The sequence below is a fragment of the Diceros bicornis genome, chromosome 2 (genome assembly GCF_020826845.1).
Source record: "Diceros bicornis minor isolate mBicDic1 chromosome 2, mDicBic1.mat.cur, whole genome shotgun sequence".
In the NCBI taxonomy this organism is placed as follows: Eukaryota; Metazoa; Chordata; class Mammalia; order Perissodactyla; family Rhinocerotidae; genus Diceros; species Diceros bicornis.
The window spans coordinates 57032938-57045562 of NC_080741.1; the positions used below are offsets into that span (position 1 = coordinate 57032938).

General features: G+C 38.0%; 1 protein-coding gene across 2 annotated transcripts in view; it reads right to left on the reverse strand.

The window, feature by feature from the left end:
- Positions 1-12625, reverse strand: part of ARHGEF3 (Rho guanine nucleotide exchange factor 3) — a 296536-nt gene that overhangs the window by 127045 nt on the left and 156866 nt on the right. For both annotated transcript variants that reach the window (XM_058561624.1, XM_058561633.1), the window contains one exon: positions 5048-5110. In XM_058561624.1, the coding sequence (XP_058417607.1) occupies positions 5048-5110 (63 nt within the window). The remainder of the gene's footprint in view (positions 1-5047; positions 5111-12625) is intronic.

The following is a 12625-nucleotide window of genomic DNA, read 5'->3' on the forward strand; positions in this document are numbered from 1 at the left end:
TGCCCATAAGTGTTATTTATAATAGTGAAAAGTTATAACTTATCTAAATATTCAATGCAGGACTAGTTAAATAAATTTAGTGCATATATTTGATAAAGTGCTCTATAATTATTAAAAATAATGTTCTTGAAGAATATTTTGGGATGTGGTGACATGATCTCAATATAGTAAATGAAAAATACAGGAATAAATTAATATGTATTCTGATTCCAACGTGCTTACAGAAAATTTAAAAGCTGGTTGAAAGTATACGTGCTATTTAGGGATACAGTAAGTAGCAAATTTATAGACAGGCAAGGCAGTAATAAATATTAAACTTAACAGAGCAAGGGATTTGCAAGGGCCTTCAGCTTTGCTATTAAGGGTATATTTCTTCAGTTGCATTGATTGCTACATGGAATTTTATATTATCCTTTATACCATTTTGTACATCTGCAATATTTCATAATGAAAAATTATTAAAGTGAGTGTGTGTATAATGCCAGGAAGGAAATACACCAAAATGTAGCTACTGCTTTTAGGTGGGATTATTGATGAATACTATTGTTCACATTTTACAAATTTTCTACAAAGAACATATATTCCTTTTCATCTCTTAGATTGTTTTTATCATTGGAAATTATTTTTATTTCCACCCCAGAGCTCGTTTGTTTTCTGAGAAGGGATGTGTGGTGCTAAGCAGTGCCCTGCAGGGCCTTTCCTGGGGTACCATGAACCCCAGCTCTTCACTCAGGCATCTCTCACCGTTAGAATTAAACTAGAAAAGTGCTGTGGGGGAAGCAATGTCCCTGAAACCATCCCACTCGTATCCTCTGACGTGAGAGGAGATTTGTAGGCGGCTGCTGGGAGCATTCTCCACTCTGCAAACTGCTCTCAAAAGTATAGGTTGCTTTTTTTTTTTTTCTGAAATATTTTGCATTCTACCCTGCCAGGAAGCGAGGGGCTCAGCCAATGGACTGGGTGAAGTGGTGGGAAAAAATAGAGACCAAATATATCATCAACTAGCGTGGACTCTCTAGTCACAATTCATTTTTCAGCATGTGCTAGGGGTGGAGGGTGGGAGAATAATTCTTTAGAGATAAGTCACCGTGCCTTAAGAAGCTTCCAATTTCCTTTGTAAGAGTAACTCTTAACATGGGGTCTTGGCTGTGCTCCATAGGGCCCATGAAATCACACATCAATCCTGTAAAATTTTCTTGAGCTCAGTGCTATCACCAGATTCCCAAAAGAGTCCGTGACCGCCCCCCCCCCCAACAATTGAAGATCCCTGTCCTGTAAGAATAAACTCTTTTCTTAGCTTCTTCATTCCTATTTGGTCTCTAAGCCCAAGTTCAATAGGAGGTGGGAGAAGAGTTTAGTATGAAAACTCCCTTCCAGGCACCTATCAGCATCGTCATCTGAGGCATTAAAATAAAGCAAGATGTCAGTGGGAATGTTTGGTATTATCATCATTCAGACACCCTGTGGGGTTCTATACATACTTTTTAATCAAACGGGGAAAATTTCATCTGTGTTAACATTTCCAAACTTTATGTCACAGATATATTTCTATAAAAGGGGTATCTGTGTAGGATTCCACATACACATTAGGAGGGCTCACTGTTTTCGGTTTTGTTTTTGTTTTGAGGAAGATTGGCCCTGTGCTAACATCTGTTGCCAATCTTCCTCTCTTTTCTTTTGTTTTTTTCTTCCCCAAAGCCGCAGTACATAGTTGTGTATCATAGTGGTAGAGTTGTAGCTCTTCTATGTGGGACACTGCTTTAGCATGGCCTGATGAGCCACGGGTGAGTAGGTCCGTGCCCAGGACCTGAACCTGCGAACTCCAGGCCGCCGTAGTGGAACTGGAGAACTTAACCGCTACGCCACCAGGCCGGCCCCGGTTGTGTTTTGTTTTTAAATCCATTAACCAATAAGTATTTACCAAGAACCCACTGTATATACAGCCTTGGGTTGTAACTCAATGGAAACTTGACCATTACCCCCAAAAGACCCCTGTCCTCTGATCTAGCAACTTCTTGTTCAAAGCAAACATCTGGTGAATGTCTTTCCACTTATTAAATGGAATCAAAAGTGAGAGTTACTAATGTTATTTTCCCAAACCCTCGCATCCTCCACTATGAGTCATCTACTGGAACCCACCTTTTTTTCAGATACTTTCCACACCCATAGAAACAGCCTCGAAACAACTCTTTAGTAATGCTGCCAGTTAGTTAAGGGACTGTGACTCTACTGGATATCACCATTTAAAAACATATTTGAGTAGCCAACAAAGCCCATTTATTTATTAGGACAATTAATTTATCGGACTCAGATATTTATTTATTTTTATTTATTAGTATTTTCTTTTATTGGTTTTTTTTTTTGTGAGGAAGATCAGCCCTGAGCGAACACCCATGCCAATCCTCCTCTTTTTGCTGAGGAAGACCGGCCCTGAGCTAACATCTATTGCCAATCCTCCTCCTTTTTTTCCCTTTTTCTCCCCAAAGCCCCAGTAGATAGTTGTATGTCATAGTTGCACATCCTTCTAGTTGCTGTATGTGGGACGCCGCCTCAGCATGGCTGGACAAGTGGTGCGTCGGTGCACCCCTGGGATCCGAATCCAGGGCGCCAGTAGTGGAGCACGCGCACTTAACCGCTAAGCCACGGGGTCGGCCCCACAGACTCAGATATTTATTTATACATTGTTGCCTTTATGGCAAAACATCTTCTTATGAGTGGCTCCACCTACCACTTCATTCAACTCAGCTCATCTCCACTGAGTGCCTGCTATATGCAAGGCACTAAAAACCAGTAACATTTCCTCCATGGCCACATCTGGATCCATCACACATCCTGTCATCTTCATACTACTCTGATTGTCAGTACACCTGCAAAACACCAGTTTTCATGTCCCTGCAACAGCTTCTAGGATTCTTCTAATTTTTACAATTATTACAATACTATGTGACAATATCTGGAGGAAACTCTGCCCAGGTTCTGGAGTCTGTTTGCCAAGACTCGAGAAAAATGCCAGGCAAATCAGAAAGGAGTTTGGCCATAGCTGAATCCCTAAGCAAAAAGGTAGATGTCCATAAAAGTCTCTTTACTGTGACAAAACATGATACAAGATAGTTAAAAAAAGAGGGAGAAATATCTTCCGCAGCTGCACAAGGAGAAAAGACACTGAAATATATGAGATTTAAGTCACTTTGGTGAGAAGACAAGGTCATCAACACTAATCAACATAAAAACCAAATCACAACTCGTAATGGCAAATAATCCTTTCATATAAGACAGTTTAGTGGTTCTTTGATTTAAAAAAAGCTTCTAGAGACATACTTTCCCGAAAAATAGATATAGTTGAAGAAAAACATATGGTGAGGCATGATCTTAGAAATGACCTAGATTAAAGTCTTGCCTAAAACACTACACCTCCCTGGGCTTCTACTTCTTCATTCTCAAAGTGAGGGGCTTGGAATATATGATGGCTAATCTTTAAATTCTGAAAGTCAATGATTCTAATAATTTCCACAAAATTAAAGACATTCAAACACAAAAAACTTGTTACTGATAAGGGAAGTTCCATAGACTTCACTTGTCAATAATAAAACATTCAGTAAGTTAGTAAAGTAAAACCCAGAAGAACATTATCTTTTTGTCCTGTTACCATGGCAACCTAGTAAACTGGTCCAGCTCCATCAATTTGATGATCTAAAGACTGGAACAAACACCATATGGTGAAATAAAGATGCACCAGTACGTTAATTAGATGTCAGCTCAGGTTCATTCCATCATGGCTCTTTGCATCATAGAAAACTCTGCAATAATTAAAAACAACTGAAAGAACATTGTTTATACTGATAAATAAATGTCATCAGATGAGAACTCAATAATCTGTGTTCAAGGAAGTTTCAAATTTTCACAATGGTTTTAGAAGACTTGATCTCAACCTCTTTTTTTTTTTTAACAACTGAGGAAACTGAAGCCCAGAGAGGAGAAGTGACTTGCCCAAGGTTACATCATTAATTATAGCCAGAGCCAGGACCATGACCCAGTTCTTAATTCTTAGCATAGAAGCCTTCTCATCTCACAGTGGCTTTTGTAGTCTCTGTAGAGGAGAAAGACCAGGTCCTACTGTTAGATGGATCCACCATGCACAGTGATTAAACTCCAAGGAAGTACAAAAGATGAATCGTCATGGGGAGCCCAGGGAGGGCCTGAATCCTCACCCCCAGCCCCTGGATAATGAGGGCATCAGAGGCCTAGGCAGGCTTCCCAGTTGCATTAGTGGGGAGATAAGTAGGCCAGGTAAAGAAAGCTGCTGAAATTAAGCATGCCCACCATAGCCTGAAAAATCCAAGAAAGATTTTTTACCTCTATCATCACCAGCACTCAACTACCACATCACTTAAACATCTTCTGCGAACGTCTGCTTTTAAAGGAAAACACAAGTCTGCTCACATTTGGTAGGTGCCTAGTGCCAGGCAACGTGCTGGGTATTCTTGCTTTTATTGTTTTACGTGATCCTCACAACAGTTCTGTTAGGCTAAGTTTTTTCATCCCTCTTTTCCAGATGAGGAAAACAGACATGAGGAAAGGTGTGCCACATATGACAAGTGTAGAATCTTAATTCAAACTAAGATCTTGCTGACTCCAAAGCGACTCACTCCGCCATGCTGCTGGAGACTTCTTCTGGCCTTTGGACCACCCAGCTTTCTGAGCTGAGCCAACTCAAAGGGGGACAAACATCTGGTCCATCTTCTGGTCCAACCTCTAAAACAGCACAGCAGCATTTATCTACATTCTACCCAGATGCATTGAGTTCACGATTCATTTTATGAAAGAAAAGACACAGGGGATAAACAACTTGACTTGGAAGTTTAAGCTGGCCATACAGCTTACTCTAGTAAAATGAAATTTTTTTTTTTAAAGAGTCTTACCCAAAGCCACAATTTCCCAAGTCAGATCCTGGAAGCCCACTTAAAGCACACAGCATATTAACAAGTACATTCAGAGATGAGAGGTGCTCTCACGGTGCGGAGTAGGGGGTAGGAAGGACTATACTTACACTTATGTCGAGACTACAAAGGCTAACAGCATCTTCATCTTGGGCACTCTGCTTCCGTTTTCGCTGCAAAACAAAGTTCAAATGTAAACAGGGATTATGGCTTTGATTAAGGAAAGACAAAAAGCAATCAAATAGCACATGCAATCCTTGTCATTTCTACCATGTTACTCATAACCTTTAACCAAGCTACGTAAATGAATAGTTCTAAGAAAGCCTAAGAAATTACGGGAAACCATTAAGCTCTAGGATAATTGGTTTGCATTATTATTCTTATTCATGCTGCTATAATTTGTTTCTTTTTGTATTTCCTTTTTTCCTAAATGTCTCCATATATCAAGGCTTAGAAATTCAGATACAAAGTTCAACTGTGACTAACTTGGAAGAAGAAACTGCACTGGAAAGACAATCTAATTCACTTAAAGATATTTCATTTTTAGAGCTGCTTTGTACTTGGTTAATTTAAATTTGTTCTAAACCTCATCCAGGGTCCTGATGTAATCACAGAACCAGAATGCTGGAAAGAACCTCAGAAATCTTTGCCAATCTTCCTATTTTATAGCCATAAGCACTAAGATTCAGGAAAGTCATTACTTGAACTGAAGAAAATTGTGTTTGAAATAAACTTATGAACAAACAAGTCTGCCAGGCTACATTGGAAAAATATCCTTTTTATAAAAAGAAAAGAAACCCCATCTACAAACCACAATAAAGCTTATCAAAGCTTTCTTTGCATCCCAGCTCAACCAACCAGGCAAGTATTTCTGGAGTCCCTAATTTGTAACTTGCTAAGTCTCCAGATCCTACTTGGAAGAAAGCTACCAAAGGACCAGAATCACTGGCTTGAGGTTACAGTGGAGTCCAGAGACATCTGTAGTCTTCAACCCCTGAAGACGTTCACTTCCTCCTCCTCCTCTATCAGACCCTGCGTGTGAACACAGGCAGAGATTGGAAAGCAACCAGAGCTGTCCGTGTCTGTCTTACTATAATTGTTCTATTACTTCTTCACTTCAATTAAGCAAAGATTTGTTGAGCAACTACTGTGTGCCAGGCCCTGTGTTTGCTCCTGGGAATGCAAAGATCAGTAACTCCCATCGTTAAGGAACTCATATTCACGTACAACAGACAGACTCTGATACGACCAACTATAATGCAGTAAATGAGGATACAAAGGAATATGTTCCAAATAAGGGAACAGGACAAAACCCCATAAAAAGAACTAAATGAAACAGAGATAAACAATCTATCTGACAAAGAGTTCAAACAAAAAGTCATAAGGATGCTCACTGATCTTGGGAGAAGAATGGATGAACTCAGTGAGAACTTCAACAAAGAATTGGAAAATATAAAAAAGAACCAATCAGAAATGAAGAATACAATAATGGAAATGAAAATTCACTAGAGGGACTCAGTAGCAGAGTAGATGATACGGAAGAATGGATCAGCAATCTGGACGAAAGACTAGAGGAAATCACCCAAGCTGAACAGATAAAAGAAAAAAGAATTAAAAAGAACAAGGACAGTCTAAGGGACCTCTGGGACAACAATAAGTGCTCTAACATCCATATTATAGGTGTCCCAGAAGGAGAAGAGAGAGACAAAGGGGCAGGGAATCTATTTGAAGAAATAATAGCTGAAAACTTTCCTAACCTAAAGAAGGAAACAGACATCCAGGTACAGGAAGCACAGAGAGCACCAAACAAGATAAACCCAAAGAGACCCACACCAAGGCACATTATAATTAAAATGTCAAGAATTAAAGATAAGGAGAGAATCCTAAAAGCCTCAAGAGAAAGGCAACAAGTTACATACAAAGGAAACCCCATAAGGCTATCAGCTGACTTCTCAGCAGAAACCTTACAGGCTAGAAGGGAGTGGCATGATATATCTAAAGTGCTGAAAGGAAATAACCTACAGCCAAGAATACTCTATGTGGCAAGGTTATCATTCAGAATGGAAGGAGAGATAAAGAGTTTCCCAGACAAGCAAAAACTAAAGGAGTTTATCACCAAAAACAAGCCTTACAAGAAATGCTAAAGGGACTTATTTAAGTGAGAAAGAGAAGACCACAAATAGGAATAAGAAAATTATTAAAAAAAAAAAAAGCAATAAAATCACTGGTAAAGGCAAAAATACAGTAAAGGTAGCAGATTAACCACCTACGAAGATAATATGAAGCTCAAATGACAAAAGTACTAAAATTATCTATTTCCATGATAAGAGGGTAAAGGATATACACACGTAGAAAAAAAAAGGTTAGATATGATATCAAAAACAAAATGTGGGAGGAGGGGAGTAAAAGAATAGAGTTTTAGCAAGAGGCCAAACTAAAGAGACCATCAACTTAATATACATAGGTTATTATATGAACCTCATGGTAATCACAAACCAGAAACCTATAATAAATACACAAAAAATTAAGAGAAAGGAACCCAAATGAAATATTAAAGAAAGCCATCAAACCACAATGGAAGAGAGCAAGAGAAGAAGAAAGGAACAGAGAAGAACTACTAAAACACCCAGAAAAAAAGTAACAAAATGGCAATAAGTACATATTTATCAATATCTACTTCAAAAATGCTCCAACCAAAAGGCATAGGGTGGCTCATTGGATAAAAAGACAAAACCCATACATATGCTGCATACAAGCACCACACTTCAGACCTGAAGACACTCACAAACTGAAAGTGAAGGGATGGAAAAAGATACTCCATGCAAATGGCAATGAAAAGAAAGCTGGGGTAGCAATACTTACATCAGACAAAATAGACTTTAAAACAAAAACTGCAACAAGAGACAAAGAAGGGCACTACATAATGATCAAGGGAACAATCTAATAAGAGGATATAACATGTGTAAATATCTATGCACCCAACATGAGCACCTAAATACATACAGCAATTATTAACAGACATAAAAGGAGAAATAGACAGTAACACAATAATAGTAGGGGACTTGAACACTCCACTTGCACCAATGGATAGATCATTCAAACAGAAGAACAATAAGAAAACATTGGCCTTACACAACACATTAGACCAGATGGACTTAGTAGATACATATATAACATTCCATCCAAAAACCACAGAATACACACTCTTTTCAAATGCACATGCAACATTCTCCAGGACTCATCACATACTAGGCCACAAAACAAATTTCAATCAATTTACGAAGAATGAAATAATACCAAGCATCTTTTCTAACCACAATGCTATGAAACTAGAAATCAACTACAGGAAGAAAATCAGAAAAGCCATAAATATGTGGAGATTAAATAAAATGCTACTGAACAACGATTGGATCAATGAAGAAATCAAAGGAGAAATAAAAAAATTCCTGAAGACAAATGAAAATGAAAACATGCATGCCAAAATTTATGGGATACAGCAAAAGTGGTTTTAAGAGGGAAGTTTATAGCAACACAGGCGTACTTCAACAAACAAGAAAATTTGCAAACGAACAATCTAACAGTGGACCTAAAGGAAGTGGAAAAAGAAGAACAAACAAAGCCTAAAATCAGTAGAAGGAAGGAAACAATAAAAATCAGAGCAGAAATAAATGAAATAGAGACTAAAAAACCAATAGAAAAAAATCAATGAAACCAAGAGCTGGTTCAAAAAGATAAACAAAATTGACAAGCCTTTAGCTAGACCCCCAAGAAAAAAAGAGAGAAGGCTCAAATAAATAAAATCAGAAATGAAAGAGGAGAAATTACAATGGACACCTCAGAAATACAAAATACTAAAAGAGAATACTACGAAAAGCTATACGCCAACAAATTGCATAATCTAGAAGAAATGGATAAATTGTTAGAGTCATACAACCTTCCAAAACTGAATCAAGAAGAAATAGAGAATTTTAACAGACCCATCACTGGTAAGGAGATTGAAATAGTAATCAAAAACATCCCAAAAAATAAAAGTCCAGGATCAGATGGCTTCCCTGGTGAATTCTACCAAACATTCAAAGAAGACTTCATACCTATCCTTCTCAAACTCTTCCAAAAAATTGTAGAGGAGGGGAAGCTTCCTAACTCATTCTACAAAGCCAACATTACCCTGATACCAAAAGCAGACAATGGCAACACAAAAAAAGAAAATTACAGGCCAATATCACTGATGACTATAGATGCAAACATCCTCAATAAAATAGTAGCAAATCAAATACAACAATACATTAAAAAGATCATACACCATGATCAAGTGGGATTTATTCCAGGGATGCAGGGATGGTTCAACATCTGCAAAATCAATCAATGTGATACACCACATTAACAAAATGAAGAATAAAAACCACAGGATCATCTCAATAGATGCAGAGAAAGCATTTGACAAGATACCTCATCCATTTATGATAAAAACTCTGAATAAAATGGGTATAGAAGGAAAGTACCTCAACATAATAAAGGCCATATATGACAAACCCACAGCTAATATCATTCTCAATGGAGAAAAACTGAGAGCTATCCCTCTAAGAACAGGAACCAGACAAGGATGCCCACTTTCACCACTCTTATTTAACGTAGTATTAGAAGTCCTAGCCAGAGCAATCAGGCAAGAAAAAGAAATAAAAGGGACCCCAACTAGAAAGGAAGAAGTGAAACTGTCACTATTCGCAGATGACATGATTTCATACATAGAAACCCTAAAGAATCCACTAAAAAACTTTTAGAAATAATAAATGCATACAGTAAAGTTGCAGGATACAAAATCAACATACAAAAATCAGTTGTGCTTCTATACACTAACAATGAAGTAGCAGAAAGAGAAATTAAGAATATAATCCCTTACAATCACAACAAAAAGAATAAAATACCTATGAATAAACTTAACCAAGAAGTGAGGGATCTGTACACTGAAAACTATAAAACATTGTTGAAAGAAATAGAAGAAGACACAAAGAAATGGAAAGATATTCTATGCTCTTGGATTGGAAGAATTAACATAGTTAAAATGTCCATACTTCCCAAAGCAATCTATAGATTCAATGCAATCTCTATCAAAGTTCCAACAACATTTTTCACAGAAATAGAACAAAGAATCCTAAAATTTATATGGATCAACAAAAGACCCTGAATATCCAAAGGAATCCTGAGAAAAAAGAACAAAGCTGGAGGTATCACACTCTCTGATTTCAAAATATACTACAAAGCGACAGTAACCAAAATAGCATGGTACTGGCACAAAAAAACAGACACACGGATCAGTGGAACAGAATTGAGAGCTCAGAAATAAACCCACACATCTATGGACAGCTAATTTTCGACAAGGTAGCCAAGGAAACACAATGGAGAAAGGAAAGTCTCTTCAACAAATGGTGTTGGGAAAACTGGTCAGCCACAAGCAAAAAAATGAAAGTAGACCATTATCTTACACCATACACAAAAATTAACTCAAAATGGATTAAAGACTTGGTGTAAGACCTGAAACCATGAAACTTCTAGAAGAAAACATAGGCAATACGCTCTTCAACATTGGTCTTAGCAGTATATTTTCAAGTACCATGTCTGACCAGGCAAGGAAAACAATAGAAAAAATAAACAAATGAGACTATATCAAATTAAAAGGCTTCTGCACAGCAAAGGAAACCATCAACAAAACGAAAAGAAAACCTAACAATTGGGAGAAGATATTTGCAAACCATATATCTGATAAGGGGTTAATCTCCAAAATATATAAAGAAGTCATACATCTCAATAACAAAAAAACTAACAACCCAGTTAAAAACTGAGCAAAAGATCTGAACAGACATTTCTCCAACGAAGATATACAGATGGCCAATAGGCACATGAAAAGATGTTCAACATCATTAACTATCAGGGAAATGCAAATCAAAACTACAATGAGCTATAACGTCACTCCCGTCGGAATGGCTATAATTAACAAGACAGGAAACAACAAGTGTTGGAGAGGATGTGGAGAGAAGAGAACTCTCATACACTGCTGGTGGGAGTGCAGACTAGTGCAGCCACTATGGAAAACGTATGGTGATTCCTTAAAAAATTAAGAATAGAACTACCATATGATCCAGCTATTCTACTGCTGGGTATTTATCGGAAGAACATGAACGAATGCATAAGGATACATTCACCCCTATGTTCATTGCAGCATTAGTCATAATAGCCAAGACTTGGAAGCAACCTAAGTGCCCATCAAGGCATGAATGGATAAAGATGTGGTATATATACACAATGGAATACTACTCAGCCATAAAAAACAATGAAATCCAGCAATTTGTGACAACATGGAAGGACCTTGAGGGTATTATGCTAAGCAAAATAAGTCAGAGAGAGAAAGTCAAATACTATAAATAGAAGATAACAACAACAAACAAACACATAAAAAGAGACAGAGATTGGATTGGTGGTTACCAGAGGGGAACGGGAAAGGGAGGAGGGTGAAAGGGATGATTAGGCACATGTGTGTGGTGATGGACTGTAATTAGTCTTTGGGTGGTGAACATGATGTAATCTACACTGAAATGGAAATATAATGTACACCTGAAATTTATATAATGTTATAAACCAATGTTACTGCAATAAAAATAAAATAAAATAAAATAAAATAAAATAAAATAAAATAAAATAAATTAGAAAAAAGATCCAAACATCCTAGGGAAAGTTACGTCACTTCTCCGAGTCAGCCTTTCTCAACTCTAAGGTGGGCTCATGACATTAGCTTCTAGTCTCGAAGGGGGTTCCAATAAGTCTGAAGGATGAATAAAAGTTTGCCAGACAAAGACGTGGGCACGGGGATTGGGGCCTCTTTTTCCATAGCCAGCTACCTAGATATTTAAAATCCGAAATGTGAACATGGTTCTATCCAGAATATGGAATTCTAGGTCCTATATATTATTCCACTTGAGCAGTGGAATTATTTAGAGATCCGATGCCAGGAGCCATTTCTAAGAATGCTAAATCAGCCATTCTGGAATGGTGGCCAGGAATCTGCATTAACAAAGCTCACCAACTGACTTTTAGAGAGTCAAATATTCCACTCAGGGGCTTTGGAGGGAGCCTTGAGAAGATGCTGATAGCGCCTCTTATGCACACTTGCCATTTTTGAGGATGCTTCATATCTGTACAGGGACCTGACCTTTATTGACTCATCATCCATTTAGAATTAAAAGCAGAACGGTGGTGTCAGCGAGCCAATTCACTGGCGTATATTTATTTATATGGCGCCTTTTTGAGGCAAGTAGGGCAAGGGATGGTTTCTATTCTACGGGTAAAGAAACTAAGGTCAGGGGAGATAAGCAATTTGCTCAAAGTCACACAGCTACAGTGTAACACTCTGAATCCAGGATTCTAATTCCTAGGGCAAAACCCTTCACATACACCATTTAAAGCATGTTTGGCAAATAGATTACGACTCATTTGCCATCTGGAATGTCTAGTAGCGTCTGCCTGGAGCGCTGTATTGAGGATTGCGCAGCAGAGCAAAGGGGAGAATGCTGCAATCCATCAGTAACGTGCTGGGGTGTGCGAGTGGGAAGGCCTGCGTCAGTGTCCTGCTGCCCAGGGTAACCCATGCCCTTCCTGAGTCTGGCTTCTCTTGCCTTGAGAGGCTACAGTATTAT